Source organism: Strix aluco, chromosome 17 (assembly GCF_031877795.1).
Source record: "Strix aluco isolate bStrAlu1 chromosome 17, bStrAlu1.hap1, whole genome shotgun sequence".
Taxonomy (NCBI): Eukaryota; Metazoa; Chordata; class Aves; order Strigiformes; family Strigidae; genus Strix; species Strix aluco.
In genome coordinates, this window is record NC_133947.1 from 14,177,846 (window position 1) to 14,203,624 (window position 25,779).

Sequence of the window (25,779 nt, forward strand, 5' to 3'; positions counted from 1 at the left end):
CTTCATTCTCTGCCTACAAAGCTTCAGTCTCTTACTCCAGCAGCAATTCCTACACCACTCTTCCAACATCCACATGTTAACTCCTAAAGTAAAAGGACATCTGCTCTTGAACATTCAAATGAAAACGTGTCATCAAAATGAAAGATGCATCACACAATACTTGACATCATAACACAAGATTTACAGCAGTAGTGAACACACTGACAGCGCAAGGGGTCCCTAGAAAAACCCATGCTGCTGTCACTATAGTTTTGTCTACAACTGCTCTTCTTCCAGCAGCACAGGGCACGCACATGGAGAAGCACAAATACCACCTTCGTTTTGAAGTCACACAGCCACAGCTGCTCTCTTTTCCAGAACCCAAGAACCAATTTGATGCTGCCTGCTGCAGTTCTGAGATGGACCAAAGCGCTGGAGTGGTCACACTTTCGAGCACAGCATGGTTGTGGGCTGGGGAATCTACAGGCAATGCTGGGAACATGCTGCCTTCACAACTACCACTAAAACCACCCCACAGTCTTTAAAATCACCCATCTCTATCACCATCTACTAATAACTATATCTAGTGTTTATAAAGTAATTCTTTTAATCTTGGATTTATCTTCAAGACTTTAAGATGCATAATTTGCAAGCAGAACAGTTTTATAATAATCTTCTCACAAACAAGAACAACTACAAAGTCACTTTGTACGATTTTCAAAGTTGAACAGCTCCAAAACAGACAGAAATCCAGTTACTTGAAGCACAGCATCCCATTATTCAGTACTGAGACACTTTCCTAGAGCTATTACACTGTTCAGATGGTGTATGAGTATTTCTGTGTCAATATGGATCGTCCCTGCAACGTGTAACTGATTCTCCATAGTATACTTTAAGTGTGTTCAAATAATTTAAGGCCTTAATAGGTATTTTAACAGATCGAAAGAAATACAAATGAGTAAAGGCATTTTGATGTTTGCCATCACTAACAGTTTAGAAGCTTTCAGGACACATATGTTTAATCAGAGAGAGTTGATTCGGATCATGGCTGAGTGATTATTTATCGACATGTGCATAGAGGGATGGAAACAGGATGGGATAATTGGTTCTTAGCTGGCAATCGTTATTGACCATGTTTTCTTCTTGGCCATCAGCCCAAATATGATACTGTAGGTGCCAGATAAAGCTTTACATTCAGAAAAAGTAAAACTACATGCATAACTTCACATATATGATTAATCCTTTTAATACTGGGCCAAGCTACTCCCAAAACTCACAGTTAGTCAGGGCCTCCATCTGCATATATTACGGAGCAGTTACACACACACACATTATTTTCAGCAATCCAAGCAGAAAAACAAGTTGGCATTTAAAAAAAACCACAGTAGCAGTTAGATGCATTTTAGGCACTTGGTATGAAGCAGTAATCACCACCTTTCTCTCACAGCCCAATATTGAAATGAGGGAAGAGCAAATGTTTGCTTTTCTGAGAAGGGCAATATGCCAATAGATGAGAAGTAGAACCACCAAATATTGACAGAGCGTGAGGATTCACAGTCAAAGCGGCATAAGGTCTCTGTCCCTGTTGGGACTGGAGCTAAGCACCTTCACCTCCTAGAAGTGCTCGGTCTATCACCTGAACTGTTGGCAATAATCCTGTCTAAGGTCTGCAAACAGAGATATGCTGACAAGAGAAGATCACAAGAAGAAAGATGGCTTAAAAATTGCTGGGACTCATCTGTTTCAAAAAAAGCTGCAAGTAGGGAATGGTTGTGGGTCAGCTCCAACAAGTCGACAGGAGCTTTTCCACATAATTTTGACGGGCTTTGAAGCAGACCCTTGAGCACAGCTGCTCAGTTGTTAATACGCAAACCTTTAAATAAATTCAAAGAACGCCTTCATGTCTCCTCTGTATGGCTGATGTCATATCCAAAATTCAGAGGCTTACATTTTATCTGTGAGCAGCATCAATGAAAGCAAGCTAGATCAGAAACACAGATTTTTCAGTTTAAAAATTAATCTACCAACTCTCCCCGCAAGCCTTTTCTTTAGCATCCTTCTTTGCTTTATTGGAAATTACCATACCTGAAAAGGCACTTTGGCCCATATATGTAAATTACAGTCTTTCCACAGACCCTTTTTTAGCACTGTAATTTACCTTTAATAATTAATAGCAAAGAAATTCAAAACAAAATCACAGCATTTACTTACGGGATTGCTAATCAACTTCCCAGCTTCATTAAAATTAAAAACTCTCTTCACTAGAATTCCCCAGAAGCCTCTGTACCCTCTTCTACACCGGACTATGTGCACAAATATATGTACACATACACACACTCTTGAACCTTTGTAGTTAAAAAAAAGGTACAGAAAACCCTGAAGCATAAGAGTCAAAATAACTGAGTGTACACCATTTGAATTACACACAGCTACATTATTTTAACTTTTAAACCCAAAACATGGGGGGGAGGGGGGATGTGATCAACTCCAAACCCAAAAGCCTGTTCAAATAGTTTCTTATTTTGAGGAAGTAAAGGAATATATTTGGAGTAGGCCACATGGCTTTGTGGGAGTGGGGGGATTATTCCCAGCTTTGTTTTCTCAGCAGGGATCACTAGTTTGTGTGAAGAGTTTTTGTGTGCAGATTAATATCCTTCAATTCAAAGAGAAACTCCCAGGAGTATCATTTGTATTATTTGACCCAACCTCTGATTTGGGATAAAATTTACAACTTAGTACTTTTCACCACAGTAGAAAATACACATAGCAGGGATAGGATGCATACAGAGCAGAGAAACAGGACAAAAATTACTTTGAAAGTTCATCAGATTCCCAAAGCCAGTAGAGTCTTCACAAAAGCACTTCTCTTACTATCAAATTCAGAAATATTTCTAGATATGCAAACAGACACCCCTTAGTAATTCTGACAAGCAACAGTCAGTGCATATCTACAGCGAAGCACAGACATTTTAAGAGACTTGGAGGAAGGTGCTGGGGGGGGGGAAGTAGTAGGCTATATATGCAAGGCTTTATCTGTATGAGAAAACAGCACTGAGAAAGTAATTTAGAACCTGATGTTAACTTCCTTACTTAACTTACCTCCAAGTTAAAAATCAATAGATTTTAATTGTTCAGTGCAAAGTAATGCTTTGCTCTGAATTGAAGCAAAAAGAATTTCCACATTCTCTGCTAAAGAAAGCTCCTGAACAATTATTTATTATTGATCAAGATTTTTCTCATCAGTAAAACAAACTCAATTTCAAACTCTTACATTATGAAACTTGGAAATTTCCAACCAAAAAAAATTAAGCAATGCTCCAAGAATACAGTGAAAACTCACAGTTTTTTCCTGTCTTCCCACCCCCTCCAAAAAGTTTCTAGTTTGTCAACCTTATTGTCACCATAACCACATGTCTGAGGGAATACAGTTCTGTCCAAGAGCTCCAGTCAGCTGTTAAGATTCTTCAAAGCAGACAAGAAACAAAGAAGGATATGCTTATTTAACAATTTTAAAATATATTTAGTTAGAAGTTGGTGGGAAATTATAATAGGGACATTAAACAAGGCAATGCACCTCTGGATTCCTCATTAAAAAGACAGAAAAAAGTACCTTAAGTGGTTTTGCAACTAGAACCCTGAAACACCAACTAATGAGAAGACAAATTACAGCCTTTTGTAATTAGCTGCTATCACAGCTCCTTTCAGTGTTTAGTTTGCAGAACACTGTCATAACGAGATTTCAGCATGTTACTGGGCAGAAGTACGGGTTGAGGTTGCATTTAACACACAGCTGCATGGCTTGTGTCCCAGGCAGAGCACTTGGGCTCTTACACCCCCAGGAACCTCCAAGGGCTGAGGACCATGAGCAAGAGACAGCATTCATCCAACAAAGCAGGTAAGAGCATCTCTGCCAGCAGATTTATGATCCAGACAAGGATCCATCTGAACTAGGATGGAGATTCGAGCTTCAGATAAGGGATGGACTGGAGGACAGGGGAAACTGAGCCCAGTGGAGGGCCATTGGCATGGTCAGGACTGAAGCCCCTGTCCTAGGACTAGGAGCCAAGGGAACTGGGCTTGCTCCAAATCAATCAGAATACCCAGAATCACAGAAAAGGCAGGAATAAAAGTTACCAGTTCTTAGTCCCAAACATCCCCCACATGGTGTTTTCCTCCCATTTATACCCTACTCCTGCCATTTTTACAGCCCCCCTGGTTTTCCTTCTGCCTCCTTCCTCTTACCAGCCATCACATCTAAGGACTCCCTGAAGTGGCTTTACACAGTAATTCAGTCTCAGGCTGTTTATCAGCATGACTGACATCCACCTTCTACCCAAACAGTGCTCAGAACAGAAGGTACAAAACCAGGGCAGCATTCTAAATACATTCAGAAAAGAGACTTACGCAGTACTGCCTTGTTTCCCCCTCCTATCTTCCACTGAGGAAAGGAATTTTCTTTCAAGTCTGGAAAAAATGCTTCTTGCAGCATAAGTCTTCACAAGGAGAACTCTTTAAATCATCTGTGGAACAGCAAGTCACCAAGCAGGCTAACAGCAGCCCAGGTCCTCCCACGGTTTCTTAAGGATTAAGAAATCCTCACCTTCCTCCAGCTGGTAACAGATCTTTTAGGGAGGCATACAGAGCAGAGTATGGCATATGACCCCTTTTTTACATCCACTTTCATAGCGCCCAAGCTCAGCACAGCCCATGTCTCTCTCGGGGCTTGCTTTGCTCACTCCTGCCTCCTCCTGAGCTTCTCAAGTTCCCTGGCACTTTACAACTTGTACTTCTTTTCTACACTCCTTCCCTTCTATCACTCCTAAACAAGACTAATGGGCAATATTACTAGTAATTTAACGTGAGGATAACGTTATGCAGACATCTGCAGGTCTTATTATATAGAAGGAAACTCACTTAGTCTGTGGCCTAAACTGAAGAGTTTGCTCCATCCACAAGTCAAACTTGAAGTGCTACAGCTACATGAACAGCCTGATGAGCTCAGTATTTTGCAACACAGCCAGTTCCCCTGTGCTCAAGGCCATGCTGAGCAGTCTGCCCAGCCATCTTACAGTCAGCTCGAAGCACAAGCAGACTCAGTTGTGTGAGTCTGCAAGAGATCGGTGCTATAAAAGCAAACAAGGTCTCAGGCATGAGGTCTGCTGCCTGCACCCGCAGCCCTGCCCTAACAGGTTACCCATTCCCCAAGACAGGCATGTGATGAGCCATAAAGAGAAAGATGTAGACACATTTATAGATCCATATTCTAGCCAGGATCACAACCAGAATCACAGGGGATTTGTTTCCTTCTCTGCCCAGAGTGGTATCAAGTCCCCAAGGACTGGGGCTAATGATGTGGAGTTCTCCAGTTCTGAGTAGAAGATGGGACATTACTGGGAAATATCCATCACCTGAGAAGACTCATGTCTGCTAAAGACACTACTGGGGCCAACTCTGGTCTGGTAGCAGCTGTTGTGAACACCCAGATACTAACCAAAGTCTCTCTACAGCCAGAGAGCCTGTACAACCTGGCAATCAGCTCATCCAGAGAAGAATAATGCTAAACCAGGAGTTCATTCAAACTCAGGGAAAAAGAGCACTAGTCACACTATCGATCTTGTGTTACACGTACAAATCTACATAAATGCTTATGTCTAGTGGAAGGTGTCCATGCCCATGGCAGGGGGATTGGAACCAGGTATCTTTAAGGTCCCTTCCAACTCCAACCATTCTGCGATTCTACATCTTTCCTCACTAAAGCAGCGGGAGCTTAGAGCAGAGGCCTAGCCTGCCCCAAGGAGCTTTATCTTACCCTGTTTAATGCATACATTTAAAATACTATTAAACATGTTTCCAAGACTACTTGCAGTTTACAGACTACTGCAAGCAGGTAGGCAAATCAGTAAATTTAATAAGATTGGTCCAAGCAGGCAGAGCAGCAGTATTATCAATCCTGTAATGGGAACTGGAAGTACCAGTGGAGTCACTCGTGAACGTACAAGAGTGAACGACCATAGGCCAGATTAAGCTGAGGTGGATTTGGGCAGACAGTCCACATCCACAATACTGAGCAGGAATCTACTTCCATGGAGAGTTTGCTCTAGGGAAGTTTAAATCCATCAATGAAAAAGCCCTCCCCTTTTTCCTACAAAGACCACTATGCTATTTTAAGATGTGAACAAATGCAAAAATAAGTTTAAAACACAGAGCTGGCAGAAGAAGGATTTTGAAGGTGTCAAATACGCAACACCATACTTTGTAACACCACTCCCAGTAAAAGTGTTTACTAAGTTAAACCACAAACAGCCCCAACTCATTCACCATACCATAAGAGAGAATGAATTGACTTTGTTTCTTCAATTTACAGCATGTGAACACACTCTAAGTTTAATTCTACAAAGCCAAGCCACCTGGACAACAAGGACACCTCCAGACTTAAGGAGGTCCTAGTACTAGAAGCCTTTTCAGGTCTCCAAGAGCCAAATAAATTGCCCAAGATGTCTTAAAAAATGTCTCAGCTTCTAGCAGAAAACATTTTAGGTAAATCAGTATTTCAGCAACAACTCTACTTCCTCTCTTGTATATTGTCTCAAAAAGAATTAGTATGTTTTCCCTTAAATGAAAATATAACAGGTACTGACACACTGATTATTACCTTTCTGTACCTAGTGGACAGCACTGAGACAGTAAATCAGGATGAGCTAACATAATATACCAATTTATTCAACAAAGCCAAATATTTGATGAAGCACACACTGAAATTTAATCAAGCAAGAACCACCTGGGAAATCCTGCCCTATGTATCAGCTATCTCCAAATAAAATCCTAAAATATATATATGTGTGAAAATACACAGACAAAATGTGTAAATCAGAACAGATACTGCATTAGGGTTGCACTGATCTGTGCAAAGAGAATTAAAACAAGTATTACAAGACAGACGTGGATGTACTGCTGCAAATGCAGCAAAGGGACATGAAGATGATTAAGGGATTGGAGCACCCAACGTACAAGGAAAGGCTGGGATAGCTCAGCCTTGGGAAGGCTCATGGGGATCTTATTAGTGTCTATAAACACCTGATGGGAAGAAGTAAAGAAGATTGAACCAGATGCCTCTTGGTGGCAGCCAGTGAGAGGACAGGAGGCAAAGGCCGTGAATAGAAATGCAAAAGCTTCCATTTAAACATGAAAATTCTTTTCTACTTTGAAGGCAGTCAAACACTGGAACAGGTTGCCCAGAGAGCTTGTGGGTCTCCATCTTTAGATATATTCAAAACCCATCTGGAGTCAGCTCTGAGCAACCTGCTGAAGGTGCGTTGATCCTGCATTAAGCAGGGCGTTGGACTGGACCATCTCCAGAGGTCCTGCCTCACCTCGACCATTCTGTAATTCATTTCCAATATCAATGCCTTTTAATGTAACACTTGCATAGCTCTCTATGTATACTCGACCAACCACAGATCAAGAAGGTAGAAAGTACTGGTTTAGGCCATTTTAAACTGGAGGCATCTTCACTGTTGGCATGAACCACACATGATAAAGATAAGAGGAACTACTTCTTGCTGACTTGGGGGGGTGGGGATGGGGAGAGAGGTTCAGAGGACAGATTAAATGCTTTGTTTACTCAGGAGGAAAACCCAACAGCATATCCGAATAGCACTGTGCTTCACCACTCACGAACTTGTCATTGCATGACGAAATCGAAAAGCATGACCTGGGTCCATTATAAATGCCCCCAATGCCCAAAAGAAATACATTAATTTTTTTCTCTACAACACGGACGTAAATCAGTCACAAATGAAAAAGACAGTCTCACCTGAAAATCAATTCTTAACAACTTCTGAAATGAAAAAACAAACCTCTTTCACTTCCTAGCATTTGTGTACTTACTATCATACCATCTTTCTTAAGAAGAATATTTGTCAGCTGTGTGACAGTCAGTGTCTGCCCTGCCTCATGTCCCCTGCCCCAGAGCACCCTCCAAAAAGGCAAGTTCCAGAATTCATCAATGATGGAGACTTCCCCAGGCATCTACCTTGCAAAAGCAATGTGACTGTGCTCCGTTGCTCATTCAGGTGCTAGTCTATTAACATAAGTCTGACTAGCTGTAAGGAGAAAAGGAGCATGAGCATGCATATGGGTACGCACTTGGGTCAGGGGCTCACTTACAGGAGTTTGCCTGAGGAAGCACAAAATTAGTTGTGGGGGAGCAAGACATCCATATCCTCCAGTAAACCTCTCCAATTCCTTTTGTTAGAAAGGTCGCACACAGTCCCTAACCTAAATGAGCTCCCCAAAGATAATTACAACCACCTTCTCCCAACCCCAAGTGAAACCATTATTTATCTTGCACACAAGTCCTACAGTGAAAGCACAGTTTCATTTCTAACCCTGACCTCTATGCTTTGTCTACGAAATGCAACAAGGGCAGAAGAGTTTAAGATACAGAACTGCCACGCTCTAAAACAAATTCTGAAAGACACAAGCCTCAGTATGCAAGTTCTGACAGATTTTGTTTTTGTTTTACAGACAGTGATGGGACCACCAGTTCTCATTCCAACTGGTTAGTAGAGGACTGGTATCACTTCCTCCAAGGAAGAGCTGTACACCACTTAGTGTTCACTTTTGGAAGGTAAAAAATAAGCACCTCTACTGATTTCATTCAATTCATGTTCATGGATGACAGTCAAGATCTTATCAAACCTTCTAGAGAAGGTATCATTTGATAATATTGGGAGTGAGAAGGGAGCCAGCCTGAAAACACACTGCACTCATAATGCCTTTCATCAGGAGATCTTGAAGTATTTCACAAGTGCTAATTAAGCTTCCCCAGACTCCTGTGAGATAGAAAAGAAACATATATGCCATTGACAATAGATTTAATTGAGACATGGAAAAATTAACTTGCCCAGGGTTATAAAACAAGATGGGGACAGAGCTTGGAACAGAAGACCTGAGCCTCCAAATCCCAAATCCCCAATCTAAGCACATTACAAAATATTCATCTATTCCCTGCCTGACTGTCTCACAATGCAGAAATTCCTGCGAGTATAAAAAGTATTATGAAGGGAGCATGCTTCTCACACAATTTGCATGATTTCAGTACAACATTCAATAGGCTGCTTTGTCATCAAGGAAAGCTGAAGTTAGCTAAAAAGAGCAAGGCTTCATTTTCACCTGTAAGATTACAAAACACCTTGCATGGCAAGTCAGAGCTCTTCGATTCTCCTAGAAAACCAGGAGCAGAGAGAGTGCAGAGGGCTGCAATATACTTACTTCTAAAAGAATTAATTAACAGTAAAGTATCATAAAGGATTGTGGGAGGGGGAAAACCTTGATTCACATTCATCTTAGAATACATTTTCTTTAAATCATTTCCCTTGTGTAATTAAACATATATTACAGATAATGTTCTTGTACTCTATTCTCCTTGCTATAAAATGGCAATGTAAACATTTTCCTCCTCCTTAATATCTTTAGAATCAAAGTTATCTGAAGAGAGGTATCCTGGGGAACAGTATTCAATACAACAAATAAGGCTTCATCTCTATTTACTTTCTTTTTTAAAACATTAAAGTGGAAGGAAAGGAGCAGAAAAAGTCAAGGTCAAGTCCTACACAAATAACCAACTTGATTATGTGATTCCTGCTCCCACTACTTTATGTTATTTCGTTACCGTGTCCTATGAACACGTACTATCAGTAAACTGCAGGCTTTTGTTTTGTCCTGAGTTTCCATGAAATAAAAATTGTAAGTGCTAGCTATTTCTGAACAATTAACTAAGCCACCATTCCAGCACAGATATCCTGAAAAATTACAGCCTTTCCTTTCTGCATGAATTAGATGCCAGTGGAATCTAAATCCATGAGAGTAAAAAAGCAAATTTATTAATCCCACCACGCTTCTCCCAAATTTTTGTGACTTATCACAAACTTCTTCCACAACATAGAATCATAGAATCATTTAGGTTGGAAAAGACCTTTAAGATCGAGTCCAACCAGAAACCTAGTACTGCCAAATCCACCACTAACCTATGTCCCTAAATGCCACATCTTTTAAATACCTCCAGCAAGGGTGACCACCACTTCCCTGGGCAGCCTGTTCCAATGCTTGACAACCCTTTCAGTGAAGAAATTCTTCCTAATACCCAATCTAAACCTCCCCTGGCACAACCTGAAGCCATTTCCTCTCATCCTATCACTTGTTACTTGGTAGAAGAGACTGACACCCACCTCACTACAACCTCCTCCGTTGTAGAGAGCAATAAGGTCTCCCTTCAGCCGTCTTTTCTCCAAACTGAACCACCCCGATTCCCTCAGCCGCTCCTCACAAGACTTGTGCTCTAGACCCTTCATCAGCTTCGTTGCCCATCTTTGGACGTGCTCCAGCCCCTCAATGTCTTTCTTGTAGTGAGGGGCCCAAAACTGAACACAGTATTCGAGGTGCAGCCTCACCAGTGCCGAGTACATGGGGACAATCACTTCCCTAGCCCTGCTGGCCACACTATTCCTGATTTCTCAGAGATTTCAAGGTGTGCATTCTCAGCAGAGGATGCTTTAACACACAGCAGCAGCTAGCAGGCCTGTGATGCACTCATGGCTGGTTGGGATGAGCTTAAATACCAGCCTTGGGAAAACAAAACCCATGAGCTGATGGCAGCTCAATGACACTAGAAGATCCTCTTTGATAGGGCCTCCCCCGCCTTGTACCAACCACATGGCATAAAGCCACCACAGTGCTGTCTTCCCTCTATCAAACACATTCAACATTTAAATTTTAAGTCTTTTCTTAGTCTTCAGTCTTAGAAAAGAAGACTTAGAAAAAGACTTAGAAAAAATTCTGCTAAAAGATTTTTTCTTGCCTTTTCACTTTTCTTAGCACAAAGTTGTTGCAGTGAAGAGAATTTAGAGAGTATTCCTAAATAAATCTACTCACCTTACAGCCTCAGAATTCTAAAATGTCACCTAACACCACTGATGGGCATTACAGGAAGCACACTGCACACAGGAGGAGTGAATGGCCACTATATATGGCTCGTAGAAGGAAAGAGCAAAGGAAAATGAATTGGAAGCCTGAGGGTATAAAGAGGGTATAAAGGAAAAGGAGCAAGTTTTGAAGAAATTCATTATTTGTTCTCTTCACACTGCAGTAATGTAAATACTGAGAACAGTAAGAATAGAATTGAAGTTAATTTTCAGAAGACATGAATTCCCTCCAGTTGACTGATAAATAACAAGTCTGTTTTCTCACCTCCTTTTTTCTTTAATGGGATTCAAATAATCAATTATTCAATTTAACTGCAACAGCACTGGTTTTCCCACCCAGCTTTCTATTTCAGTTAAAGTGAACAAAGCACAGGATGACCTTAATTGCATACACAACGCTGATTTTGATTCAAACAAGAAGGATGAGTGCACCACGAGGCATCATGTAGTAAACACATTTATAAACAAACAATCATAAAACCTCAAATCCTGATTCATTACAGTCCAACTGACTGCTTGCAGGTCAAGTCTAAGCCATACTATTCCTCGCAGCCCTACACATTCACCTTACAGAGGAGTTGTTGGCACAGCTCACTCTGCCCAAGCATCCAAACTTTTGCTTGTATGCTTCCTTTATCAATTCTGGGGTGATACTGTACCAAAAAAAAAAGAAGAGGCAGGGTATTGCACAATTACACACAGACCAGCTCATGATTGCAAAACAGCAGACAAAAGCCCCCACCAGTACACACATGCAGTCAAAAAGAGAAGCCCCCAGATTATTGTCCAGCCCTCAGTGGTGACGGGCTTCCCTATCACAAAGGGAGACTTAAGAAAAAAGTAATATTGTTAACATCAATAAAAAAAAAAAAAAAAAATCAAGCTTTTTGAAGGGTATTAATTGCCTTAGAAGAAGGTTGTCCACAAAATCCTGTATCAATCCTCTTTGTAGATTTGACTTTTAAAAAAATTACCTGATCACATACTCTTTTCTGCCACGGGACCTTTTGTTGTTCTATGCAAAAGACGGATGGTACTTACTGAATGAGCAGCTATTCAATAGTTTGTTTTATTCTTATTGTTAGCTCCGTGGCCTTATGCATTATTTACTGCATGCTATGCAAATTGATCTCCACAGAGAGGATTATTAATTTCATCTCAGATTTCTCTACAGCTATAGAATTTCTGTTCCTTCACAAACATTCACAGATGCACTCACCACCCCACCTCAGAGCACTGTGTTCAACCCTCCCTGTTTTAGGGACTCAAGGAGAGATTAAAGAAGATACCCATGTTAACTCCATGGTCCCCCTTTGAAGCACCCAAGGATTTTCAGGGTTCTCTGGCATCGGCATCAATCCCACGCACAGGAGACACAGTGACACTGATTTCAGCTGCAGATATGACTTCTAAAGCCCTTCTGAATGTTACATCCAGGGCCTCAACTCAGGGCCCACTGGGGTAACAGCTCATGCTCACCTGCTGAAGCTTGGCTTGAACAACTCACCCAGAATCATTCGGGAACTTCAATGCAGAAATAAGGCATCACATGCTTAACACTCCTCCTCTCTCCGACTTGTACATTATGTACTTTTCTAGCACCTACAAATCATACATGGCACTTACAGTGGGGTTTGTTTTGTTTTTTAAATACTGCCCTCCCTATTTGCCCCCAGGTTAGATCAAGTCTGAATACAGATCTCGGGGGTGGGGAGTGGGAGGAATTTGGGGGGGCACACAATGCAATCATGCAATCTTGACTTCACCATGTTACTGATATTTAACAGATATGCAACAGATAAATCAGATGAATTAAAAAACACATTTGAGAAGCATTAGCATGTGTTAACATCACTTACACTTATTATATGCTAAATACAGCATCCTCTTTTTTCCCCCCTCACTATACCTCCTCCTCTTTTCTCTCTTCAACAGCATTATAAGAAAGTTAGAAATTTAGAGAAAAAAAGCCTGCAGTGGATTATTCGTTTTCTCACAGAGCGCAGTACTCTTTCCTCTACAGAAGACAGTCAATTATTTTGTCCTGTCTAAATTAAAATGACTCGGGCAACAGAGTTTCCACCATTTCCTTTGGGACACAATTCCACAGCCTCATGGATCTGCAATAAGGTTTTCATAATGCTCAAAGTAAATTATTTTCTTGTTTTAATCTCATTCTAGTACTCTTGGTGCACATTAAATAATTCTCTCTTCTTCCCCTTTCTTTCCTCTGAGGTGCTCTCCCTTTCACAGCTCCATTCTCAGTTACAGGTCCAGAAGCTAAATGTATTTAAGATATTGTAAATCTTTGTTCAAAAGTGAAGAAGCTGCTGTCACTTGTAGGTACTCTCAGTACTTTAATTTGTCACTCTCAGGAATAAGATGATGTTCAGGGCTGAGGGGAATATTCCAGACAGAAAAAAATCCCAGACATACACTTTTTTAAACTACGTGCACAGCAGGTGGCACATTCTGTCTTTAGTGTACTTGCTTCTTTTCAAGTTCATATTCAACTGCATGCAAATATGCTGTCAACTGTCAGTTCTCTCAAAATCTCAGCATTAATCACTCCCAAATTTCTCGCATCCACTCAAAATAACATCTACTCTGGATGGATCTATAGTGCAATACTTCCTCAGATTTGGGCCAAATTTCTGCCTGTGATTCTGAACTCAGACCATTTCTCCAATTTGCAGTTCTTTAAAGTTTACCTTCACTAAGAAAAACTTACAAAGGAACTACTTCTAAATTTCTCCTGAACTTTAATGAAAATTGTATTTGAAGTCTGATCCTGATGAGTAATGTGTCTGCCATCCCTTATACTGTGAGGAAACATGTTATGGGTAAATCGTTATATACACTATATAATCCAAACACTCATTCTGTACTCTCTTCAGAAATTTTGACATGAATTACACTTGACAAGCAGGGTACAGTCCAAACTTGCATCATGTATTGATAATGCTTCTGTTGCTTCCTGCACGCTTTGGGTCCCAAACACCCGCAAGTCACCCTGAAGTCAGCAACCACTGGGAATTACACTAAGTGACACAAGGAAATTTACTGCTTCTTTCAAAGAAACTCTCTCGTTTATTTAGCATTCTGTTAGCAATGGAAGCTCATCAGCACAGAGCCGGGGGGGAGGCAGGGGAGGACACAGAATACCACTTTCCTGCCTTCTCACTTCACATCAACACAGCCATAGGAACGACTGGAAGGAAAAGAAAGCCTCTTTTAAAAAAAAGAAAACAAACCAGGGCAATGATTTAATATAGATAACTACTGACTGACCTTCAAACACCACCAAGACTTTGTTCCAAAACATTACTTCTCAGCCATTTTGATAAATAATTTTGTGTTATTGTCAGAAAAGCATCAAAGTGCAAGAGCAAAACAGATGTCCAATGCAGCTGTACTCCGTATGCTGATTCCTTACACTAAACATGCACTGAAATATTAATAAGCCCATTATAGAACGTTAAAACCTTTGGCACATGGAAAAGCTTTATAATAAAAGATGCAAAGTTGAGAGTTTACGTTAAAAAGGTTATTTTTGCTTGGCAGGTTCATTTAAGGACAATTAATTATACTTTCTTATTTTTGCAGGCTGTGGCCTTGGCAGTCTCCAGGGTTATCCCTGTGCCAACAGGGACAGTGTGTCTGTTTATTTCCAAGCTTTCCACTTCTATGATTATTGCTACCACATGCTGATATCTGTTAGTAAATACACCATCTCCCATTTTTTAATCATAAAAGTATATTTACTGTTTGTCTATGAGACCCTATTACTAACAAAAATAATTTATTCAGGCAGCTGGAGCAGTGTTTTGACCACCCTTTTCATAATAGAAATCCCCTTAAAAGGTAGACATAGGACTCCCTCTGAGATTTATTGAAACCTATTATTTTGTACTAGATTATATAGATTTTTTTTCCAATTCATATTGGAACGTTTGAATCTCAAGAACTGCAGGGAAACTGCTTGTTTTAGAACACCTGTTCTCCTACAAATCAATTTTCAGATCACATTTGTGGAAACTTTTCAACTGGTCCTAGATTTAACAAAATGTTCCCCCCCCCCCCCAACAAAGAAATTTAATAGCAGGTCCAATTCAACTACAGAGCATGCAAACCATCAGCAGCATCCCTGGGAATAACTATATGCATGTGTGTGTTTGCAGGAGTAACACGAAATAACTGGATTACTGACAAATAAACCGGTCATTGCTGCCTCCTTCCTTGGCTTTTGCAGGCAGGAGGAGCGGAGAGCTGCAGGGCGCCTCGGAGGGATCTGTTCACCCTAAAGGGAATGAATCAGTGTTACAGCCAGACCACAGGAGCACAGAGAGCTGGAAACCACCAATCTGAAAGTCAAATTTACCAGAAGATGATGTCCTATTTAGTCAGAGCCAACAATGCAACAAAAAGGTGTGCCTCAAACCAACACTGAGGTTCAAAAAAATTTTTTTGAAGGGAAGGAGCAAAGATGAGCAATTGCTTTAGCTTGCTGATGGACACAACAGCTTCTGGACATTTAGTTTTGTTTGGCTGCTGGTCAAAACTGTGCAATACACCTGGGCTGCCTGGCACAGGCTCTGAACCAAGCCCAGCGATGCACTAAGGTACCCAGACATAGCTGCAATCCTGATGGGCTACTCTGGTATGGACAGGGGTGGACAGCAGTGTTTTTCAGAGGGCAAATATATAAAACAGATTTATATATAATACATATAAACCTTTTGCATGCTTATTCTTTTTCATTACAGAAATAAACAGTGTACAGCTGTAGTGTGAACACAGGAACAGATCTCTGAAATATCAGTTGAGCTAGAGTAACAAAAAAGAAAACTGCTTCTATCACGTTTTAGGCTCTTAAAATATAGCAACTGGCAAATTTAACATCTCCATCTCATATGCTTTTCTATGCAAACCTAGAACAGGGTGCTAGTAAATTCAAAATATTCGTATCAGTTTGGTTTGTGAAGAGATATGCTCAACCAGTTTGAGAAAACATCACTGTGAAATTAAGGAAGGACAATAAAAAAAGTATGCGCTGCATCCCATGTTTCAGCCTAAGGACCAGAATTTGCAACAATGAACTATCTAGCAATAACTTCGGTTGACAGTTAACTTACAGAAAGGGAGATGGCAGAGATGATGGCAGTGCCAGCCATCCTCCCCATCTGCGCGCACCAGGAACAGCAGCCAGTTTCTGAGCTTCATTTTATGTCTGCTTCCTCACTGTTTCTATCCTGCCAGGCTCCTCCTGCCTTTCATGTTTCTTTTCATACTTGCTCCCTTCCTCTTCCTACTGCTATAATCTCATCACATTCACCTTCCCATCACCTCCTCCATAACTAACCCCCCACCCAAACATGCCGGCATCTTCTCAGCTGCCACCCTTGCTGCACGGCTGCAGCGCTTCTGCTCCCTTTTCTTCTGTTGTTTCTCTCTTGTACAACTGCAAGATGAAAACGTTCTTCAGGGTACAAAAATGAGTCATTTGTGCCTCTGAAGCGTTTAACACTGTTGGCTCTTCAAAGGTTTCAAAGCTGCTAGACAATAAAGCAATCGCATTAGATTCAATAAACTTTCCAAAAGAGGAAAAAAGGAACTTTCTATTAAAGATGCTCACTGGAAGAGATGACTTGATACTGTTAAACTGACAATTGCTTATCAAGTGGAGAACGAGAAGGAAGGTAACAGCTCTTCTGCTCAGCCAGCTTACAAACACATCCAAGCTAAAAACTAGAGAAAGCGGTTACCCCCCCTAGAACAGAAATGCAGGTACATACACCTCTTGCAAACAGGTGGACTTGCGTGGAAAACACTAGAAATAGTTCATGTTTCTATTGGTGCTTTTCAGTTCTTAGGAACAAAGTAGTAAAAATTCTTGACACCAACACAACGCAGTCGAGTATGGAGTTACATACACACAGCCTCTTGGTTTAGTTTTGGGGGTTTGTTTGGTTGTTGTTTTTTTGTTGTTGGGGGGGGGGGGGGGGGGTGTTGTGGGGTTTTTTTTAGTTTTTTTAATATACCTTTCAGCCACACACCTCTGAAAAAACATCAAAACGCGAAGTATTTCCCTGAGAAACAACTGACTGTGGTGGAAATACATTACACTTTACGGTTTCATCAACAACTGTTTCTGTTAGAGCACTGAATTCACACCTAAAAACACACAAAATAAGATTTGGGCTGCCAGCACGCAAATGGGTGCACATTGACAGAAAATCCCTGTTCTGGAAAAACGAGCCATCAAGCGCAGCAGCTTCCCATCTTGCTGACAGAAGTGCTCTTCTGCTTATCCAGCAAATACTGCTGCAATTCCAATAAGAGTATTTCTAAAGGAAGAAAAACCCATCTATATAGCAGTCAAATTGCTTTAATTCCCTTCTTCCTCCCCCGCTTCATCTTCACACTCTATGTCTACTAGGTGGTCACAACCACACATGCTTTCTGCCAAGCCATACTTTTACTAATCTTCATTATCTTCTTAAATAAACAAAACCACATGGCACCATTCCCATACTCAACTCCATGCTTTTTCATTAAAAAAAGAACATGAAAGCACACTGCACACAATTGCTGTATTTGCCTATTTAGGGGCTGGCCTTTGAGTCAATACTAAGGAAATGAAGATTCACACACAAGCACATTAAGGTCATCCCAGTAACAGTGACAAATTCAGCAGTACTGGAGTCAAAAGCACAACATTTCAAGAATATCATCCCCAGTACAGCATGAAGCCCTACTTCCAGCTCAAGCAAGTAATGATATTTTCTTCAAATTCAAAGAGAGAAGAATCGATCCCCAACATGTAAATGGGTAAAGCCTCAATTAAGTTGTAATACTCTTGATATCGTTGTTCTTTTCAACATTGCAGAGGACAAGTAGTGAAACAGCCCTCCTTCGCTCAATGTACAGCTGAATTAGCAGCCAAGAGCTGCTTCCCAGTGATTTAACATAGTCACTCCCCAGGAATGAAGCTGAGATTATGAGAAGGATGTATGTGAAAAAATTTGGTAAACTCTGTTTCCTCTTTTACGTAGGTTCTGAAGACATTTCAGCTAACAAAACATGAGATATGGGATACTTTGAGCATTTCCAGTACAAAAGAAACAGCATAGCTGAATAAAGTTTGCGTAACCGTAGGTTGCTCAGGCTGCAGCACTGATCTGTGCCCACACAATATCATCAGCTGTCAAACCCCACAGCCTTTCTGCAAGATAAACTCAAAAATATCAAGGAATAAGAGTCAGGTCCCATCCTCCCAAAATTCATGAGCAGCTCAATCATTCTTTAACTCCATGAGCTGCATCACATCAGACGGCAGCAGAATTCACCAAGTCAGCTTGGATTCCCAAGCCTGGGGTCCCAGAGGGATCTAGCTAGAAAAAAAAAGGAAGAAAACAACTGTCTGGCCTTGGATTGATTTACAAGCACTAGTTTAAAGAAAACAAGCAAGCCAGAGGAGACCAAGCACTAAGCAGGTTCACTCTTCCTGGGGTTTCTTGTCCTATTCACCAGGTCTTGTTCACAGGCAGATAATGCTTGCGCTTCCCAGAACTACATCATCTTTAACTGTAGCATTAAGTACTTAAAGTCTTCATTCTCCAAAGGTCCTTGTTTTTTTTAACCGACTTATCAGCATATTCTTCTGGAATATGCAATACCCTGCCGTCCAACTTGCAAAGTATTTTACATCTCTGAACTGTGGCATGATAGATGGGATGTATTTATCGGGTATTAAAAACCAAGTGGGTCTGATTAAATGATGCATAGTCTGATTAAGACATAGTAATTGTCTCCTCTACCATGAAGATACACAATCTTTAGAGCTTGTAATAATGAACACTAGAAGCAATTGCTCGTTACGTAATTCCGAGTGTACAGAAAGACAAGGCCAGGCTGTAAGAAGTCCTTACTGATGCCATCAACATTCACCTTCTTTGTGTGTCTGCTTTGAGGTGCGTAGGGTTCCTCTTCTCCTCTGGGTTTGCCTGAAAAGAGCAGGGTGGTGGGTGACAAGTGGCATTCAAAAGTAAGAGGCAGCACAGGGCCAGGAAGGTGATATGTCAAGAGTTGGGTAAGGATTTCCCCCCAAAAAATCAATATCATCTAAATGAAGCAATATCCATCCAAGTAGTGCTAGCCAGCATAAACAGGGAAAGCACCATCAGAAGAAAAATTAGGGAACCAGGAAACGTGAGTGGTACCAGGAAGAAGTGACTCTTGGCCAAAGATGCTATTTTAAATGAGCCAAGTACTACTGCTTCATAAAATGTTCAAGAAATACCATAAAAGCCAAGTGTACCATATTCTTCTCAAGAACAACAACACAGAGCCAAGAAATGTCAACCCACAAGCTGTTCTTGGTGGAAGTAGAGCCCTCCGGTACCGAGGCAATGGGAGGCACAGGAGGCTTCCTGCATCGCAGCGAGAAACCTGGACTACAACTTGGGTCAGTTCGTAACAGCAGGTGACCTCTATATGCTGCTGCTGTTGAAAATTTCTACAAGGAAAGCCTCGTCTATGAATGTACCTACAAGCACATTTTAGAAGCTTCATTACATATTTTATCTATGCATTACAAGACACCGAGGAAACAGACTGAAGCAGTTTCCATAAAAAATTAAGAAATCTCTCTCTAAAGGACATACGCTTTATATAGCAATACACACACGCACTCCTGCTGCTCGTCACCCAAACATCATAAGAGTTTTTATGAATGTTAAGTAGGCTTCAGCATTTCTGTGGCAAAACAGATACATATTATTGCTCTTATTGCTCACATTAGTAAGCAAACCCATATATACCTCAATCACATTTTGGTAGGTGGATTTCAGATGACATCTGCTATTTTTTTAATTTAGTTTTTTTTATTAGGGCCATGTTAAGGCAATCTCAAATTTGCTCATTGCCAAAATATTTAAGCTCCAGTGCTAATGTTGCACACCTCTCCATTCTACACTCAGCACTTCTCATTCAAGCAAAGAACAATACCTGCCAATACACATTCATTTACCTCATTTATAAAAATTACAATGAAAATTACCAGAGGCATAAAACATATATTAGGATAAATAATGAGCTTAAAAAAAACCCCACCATACACATACAGAGGGAGAATCAGACACACTGATCCTTCTATGCTGAATGTTATTCAGAAGGATTGTCAGTGCAATGCTGAACAGATCAATTTATTTCCCTTTCTTCTCCCCACTTAACTGGATTTTATATACAAAAGTAATTGTTCCTGTAAGAAACAACCCTTGTCCATATCTTTAGGTTCACAAAGCCTCAGACCTACATCTTTACCACTATTCAGGTTTCCATGGTAACAGATGACGGTGCCTTCTAAAAAAATACTATAATATTCTACAGTAAGTGTCCCAAATCATTCCCATAATATTAATGAGAACTAGAGCACGTGGGCCTGCACATAGAGCATAACAGACTAAAAAAGTACAATTAAACAAGAAAAGAGCTCGAGGACTTTCAAGAGGGTGGATGGTAAAAAAAGGGCTCTGCATTTGTAAAAGAGAAGGATTATCACTCAGATTCACAAATGCCTTTATACACACAGTGACCTTTCGTTGCCACTGTCGAAACAGGCAGTTTCACAACATCACCTTTTAAATATTAATTGTTTATTTATTAGAAAACAAATCAAGCCAGCCAGGAATGAAAAATAAAGTTGAATTGTAGTGCTAACAGCTCCCCAGAGGGAGTGAAAAGTGATTATTGAGTTAAATGGCTGCATTGTTAACAATTGCCACATAGAGTAGCTTGCACAGAAAGATCCGTTTTTCATTGCCAATTTACTGACAGCAAAATCTGTGAGTAAATGAACTCCTAGTAAATGAATTAATCTTCCCCAAAAAATTCCTTGCAGTTGGCTCCCTTGCTCCCCCGTTCAATTGTCCCTGGACAAACCCTGTGTAATGAACTATCAGTTGCCATAACTTTATGATGTGGCAGCAGTCTTTGAAAGCAGCCAGCTACATGTCCAAACATTCAGGAGCTCTGCCATAGCGAAACAAGGAGCAGTATAGGGAAAAATTAAAGCAAACACTGACATCAGAAGAAAAACAAGCGTCAAAGTAATCTGGTGTTCAGGTGAACAGTCCTAATGTAAACCCAGTGTCCTACTTTCCCCCTGAATGCTTTTTCACAGCTGCAAATGATTTAATCTCTCCATTCTCCGCTCTATTGTGCTGAAAATGCACACAAAACAGACCACAGCAGAGTGCAGAGCAACTGCAAGAATACTTCACATATTTGGTGGGAGAAAAACTGTACACGTGCCTTAAGGAAAATACTTCCCCATAAGCAAAGTTCCTTAATTTCTGAAATCCTGAAAGAATTGGCAATTACTAGAATTACCTGGTGTTGCTTCTGTCTCCTCTATGGGAAAGTAGAAGAATTAAATTAGTAGCTGACCCTAAAGCTAACAAAAAGTTTAGAACCTCAAAACCATACCTCCAGTCATAAATAAATACAGAGACTGCAGGCAACTGAAAGTAATTGCTGGGAAGAAGAGTTATAGATGGAGCAATACAGAAATTACATAAAGAAGTAAGTGTTAACCAGCTCCCTCCATGTGAAACTAGGTATTCCAGGAAGAAGCCATCAGCATTCTGCTGTCGCTCTGTAGTACTCCTAATTTTGTGTGTTGTGGATAATATGAAAGAAGCAGCAGCAGCTGTGCAAGTTGGGTAGGAATTGAATACCATTTCATCTTGTGTCTTTCCTACTTCTTAGCCCAACTACGTATAAGAAAATAAATCCAAAAACCCAGCCAGCTCCTCGCACAGTGATTTTTCGGGATGTTTAACAAAAGGCTGCTAAATAAACGCATTAGGCTTTGAAAAATAATTCAATCAGAAAGAGACAGGAGGTATTTGCATCCTAATAGTTATGGAGACAGCACCACCTCATGGAAGATGCGAAAATGCACCGACGGCATTAACTCGAGTCTCTCCAAACTTCACTGAAATTTTAGAGACAAAGTGCACCTAGAAAACTTTGCTTTTTACTAAAAAAATATCGGCTATATGGACAGAGTCCAGACCACGACACTTCACGCCAGATATATAATCTAAGAGGAGAAAACTATCTTTTAACTTAATTAACAGAAGCAGCTCAGAAAACATTATTTCTTAAAATCAGCTCCTCTTATTTTGAACGGTAAGGAGTGCGCTAAAACAGGAGGCAGAAAGCGATACTAACGATTAGGAAGCCCCACAGTCACCATCCCCACTAAACTGGTAATGAAAACAAAGCATTTCACGGCTTGCTGAAAATAGAGGTTAGTCGGACACATTCGTTAAGTTTGCACGCGTCTAGCTCATATTATATTGCTAATTCCCTCAAACACAGAGTGTTTTCTGCCCCCTTAAAAGTTTGCCATTTTCACAGCACACTCCTCTTTCTAAGCATCTGGCTAAATGATTCATCAAAAGCCGAGGCTCTAAGCTCAACTGATGTGACAAGCGCCGGGAACAGGCGATGCGCGCAGTTGCCTGGCGATGTAAAGCCGAGCCCACGGCGGTGCCACGCGTGCCGGGTGGGTCCCAGCCTCCCCGCACCCTCCTCTCAGCCACGGAAGCCACCGGTTCGCGGCACGCAGGGGGCTCGGGCAGCTCCTACCCTCGGCGCCCTTTCTGTTCTGAAGACGCGAGACAAAGTCACTCGAGCTCTCAGTCTTAACTAAGAAAAATCTTCCACTGTTGGAGCTGAACTCAACTTAGGCACGTTGGAGGTACGAAACCAAGTCACAAGCACGGAGATTTATCCCTACACTAAGCAATGTTGCACAGGGAATTTTTACTTGCCTCAAGTATACTGACGGAGGGGGGGAAGATAAAAGACAAACAACTTAGCTAAGATACATGAAGTCAGGAGAGAAGAAAGTTACAACTGTTTATTTTTTAATATAAACAAAAACTGCAATGAGAACATTAGTATCATATTACAACATCCAGGAGAAAAATAAAACCACACATATCTCTGGTTTACCTACAAAACAGCACAAGAGGAGAACACTAGCTCTGTAAGCACCTGTCATCTTCAAGTAATTCAAACTATGCCTAAAGGAACTCGTAGGAGGGGGGGAATAGCTGGCTACTATTAATGTACACATGCCAGGGAGCAAAGTATTCCTTAACGTCAGAGCGACAGAGAAAGTGACAACTGGGAAGGGGCCAGTCCGAGTAGCTGAGCCCCCCCGAGGAAGTTACTTGAGAGAAAAGGGGAAAAAAAGCTGCCGCTAAACTTCAGCGAAGCGCCCCCGGCCCCCGGGCCTGGCGGGCGGGGAAAGGCAGCGCCCGCTGCCGAGCTGCCGCCCCTGCCTGGGGCTCGGAAAGCCCGTCAGCTGCAGCCAGGACTCTCGGGTCGTGAATCCAGGAATAAAGGCGCTGCGGTCCTCTCCCACCACGGGCAACTTCCCGAGGAGCGAGCCTCCCCGGTCCCAAACGCGGACACACTCCGCCCGCGGCGAAGCCTCCGCAGCCCCGCGCGGCGGCTCCGGGCTCGCCTCGGCGACCGACTTTCCCCCAGACCGCTCCTTCCCCCGCCGAGCAGCCGCCTGCCGAGGGACGTTCCCATCCCTGCCTGCTCCGGGGCTTGCCCAGGGAGCTCCCTGCGAGGCCGAGGGGCTGGAGGAAGGGGCGAGGCGAAGAGTTCAGGTGCCGGGGGGACACCCCGGGGGCCGGCGGAGCCGGGCGGGGACGGCGGGGGGGGGCAGCCGGCGGGGCGAGCCGCGCCGAGGCTGGGCGGCACTCACCTGCGAAGACCTGTCCCTCCGCCTTGGGCAAGAGCTGCAGGAGAAAGACGATCGCGGCGACGCCGGTCATCCTTCCCCGGAGTTCACCTGCCCTCCCCGCTGCCGCGGCGCCGCTGCCTCCCTGCAGCTATCCCCCGCATTGGTGGCTCGGGTGCGGCGGCGGCCCCGGCAGCCGGAGCCGCGGTGCTGCTCGGAGGAGCCGCCGAAGTGGCGGCGGGCGGCGCGGGGAGCGGGCGGGAGGCGGGCGGGCGGGCGGCCCCCCCGAGCCAGCGCCGGCCGCGCCCGCGCAGAGCCGGCCCCGCTGCCCCGCCGCGGCGGGGGGCAGCACCCCCGGCCCCCCTCCCGCGGCTCCACAGGCTTCGTCAGCCGCTGGGCTGGGGGTGGCTGGGCTTGGGCTTTTTTTATCCCTATGCCAGCCCAGCTGCACACACACACACACACACACACAAATCTCCTATCGGTAGCGGCTGAAGTGCAGCATCTTGCCAGCAAACCTGGGCTTCCTGCTCCTGCCCTGTTTCCAGCGGGGATGGAGAGTAAGTGCAGGGTATCGCATGAACCGGGGGGTGGCACGGCGGCCGGGAGGGGGGACGGGAGCGACGGGAATGGGGGGGTGCCCCCCCCCCCCCCCCTCCGCCGGAGCCCGGCGGGGCCAGCGGTGGCCGGCTTCGGAGGGTCCTTTGTTCGAGCAGCGCACAGGCGTTTGCAGCTAAAAACAGTCATTTTCAGGATTATTTACTTTACTTTCAAGAGAGTTAACTGGTAAATACCGAATCACAGCGGGTACTGCCGCACTCCCAGGCTTTTACACACAGGCAGAGAAACAATCTGTAACAAAATGCTGAGAACTGCTTTCGGTTAGCAACTTTACCAAAAAAGCATGCCTCAAGAGAAAAAAAAAAAAAAACAAAAACAAAAACACAACACAAATAGGAGACATATCACATGAGCTATCTGAGCACGAATTTGCACAGGCCAAGGGAAGCGATGACCACCTGGATAAAGCACCTGGTTAATCACCGACAGCGCAGGGGCTATTTTAGACGGTAACTCAAGTTTCAGCAGCAATTCCAGCGGGGCTGGGCACGCTTTTCCTCACGGTACTTCACGTTTAATGGCGCCGTTTCCTCACTAAACCCAGCACTGCTCCTCGTGACATCGAGCCCCCCGGCCCTGGGGTTCAGCCGCCGGGCCCGCTCCCCTCCGTCCCGCCCGGCCGCCGCGGAGCCCGGCCCGCAGGGGGGGGCTGTTGCGCCGCCGTGGCCGCCCCGGCCCTGCCCGGCGGGAGGGGCCTCCCCGCCCGCCTGACTGCGGGGCCCGGGCCGGCGGCACCGGGCGGGCCCCAGCGGGGAGGCCTGTGCCTGGTGCTCGCGGTCTTGGCGCGGTCTGGGCCAGGCCCAAGCCCGGAGAGGAACTACACCCTTGACACCAACGTGCATTTAAAACTTAGTAGTTTGCACTTCACATTAAATACCTGAGAGCGCCAGAGGCTTAGAAGTCGCGCGCGAAGTATGAAGATGAATTTGGTGCGGGGCCCTGCGTGTCTCCAGGCCCCCGGCCGACGCCACAGGCCCCTGCCCCTGGGCCACCGCCACGGCAGGGCCACTGCCCCTGTCACCCTGAGGGCCACGGGCAAGTGGCTGGGGCTAGAGGAAAGGCGTTTGCTTGCAGACACAAAGCAGGGGTTTAGCTACCCCTTAACCACCTCGTGTTCTGTCACTAGGAAAGACCAAAAAGGCTGCAGGGCTCATCAGGTGAAGAGGCTTCATGTTTTAGCACTGAAGGGCCAAACTTGACATTTTGAAGTCACCACTGAAGAATTTCACATTGCAACCCTCCTCTGCGTCAAGGGCGAGCGCTCCCCTGCTCGCCAAGGGAGACAGCGTCAGTTTGCAGCTGATACTCCCCCCTCAGTAGTGTTCAGCATCCCTATCCAGAGCTGAGTTTGAGAGGTCCACATATCTCACTGAAAACCAACCCCACCTGAGTCCAAAAAAGCCCTCCGACCGATGAAGTGTGGTCTTT

General features: G+C 43.3%; 1 protein-coding gene across 8 annotated transcripts in view; it reads right to left on the reverse strand.

Moving 5' to 3' along the window:
* PTPRT (protein tyrosine phosphatase receptor type T) overlaps nt 1-23,953 on the reverse strand; it is a 474,436-nt gene extending 450,483 nt beyond the window's left edge. For all 8 annotated transcript variants that reach the window (XR_012625516.1, XR_012625514.1, XR_012625515.1 and 5 more), the window contains exon 1: nt 23,755-23,953. Coding sequence is in view for 5 of the 8 variants with exons in the window: in XM_074843013.1 (XP_074699114.1) it covers nt 23,755-23,824 (70 nt within the window). In the remaining 3 variants the exon portion in view is untranslated. The remainder of the gene's footprint in view (nt 1-23,754) is intronic.
* Nucleotides 23,954-25,779: the final 1,826 nt, after the last annotated feature.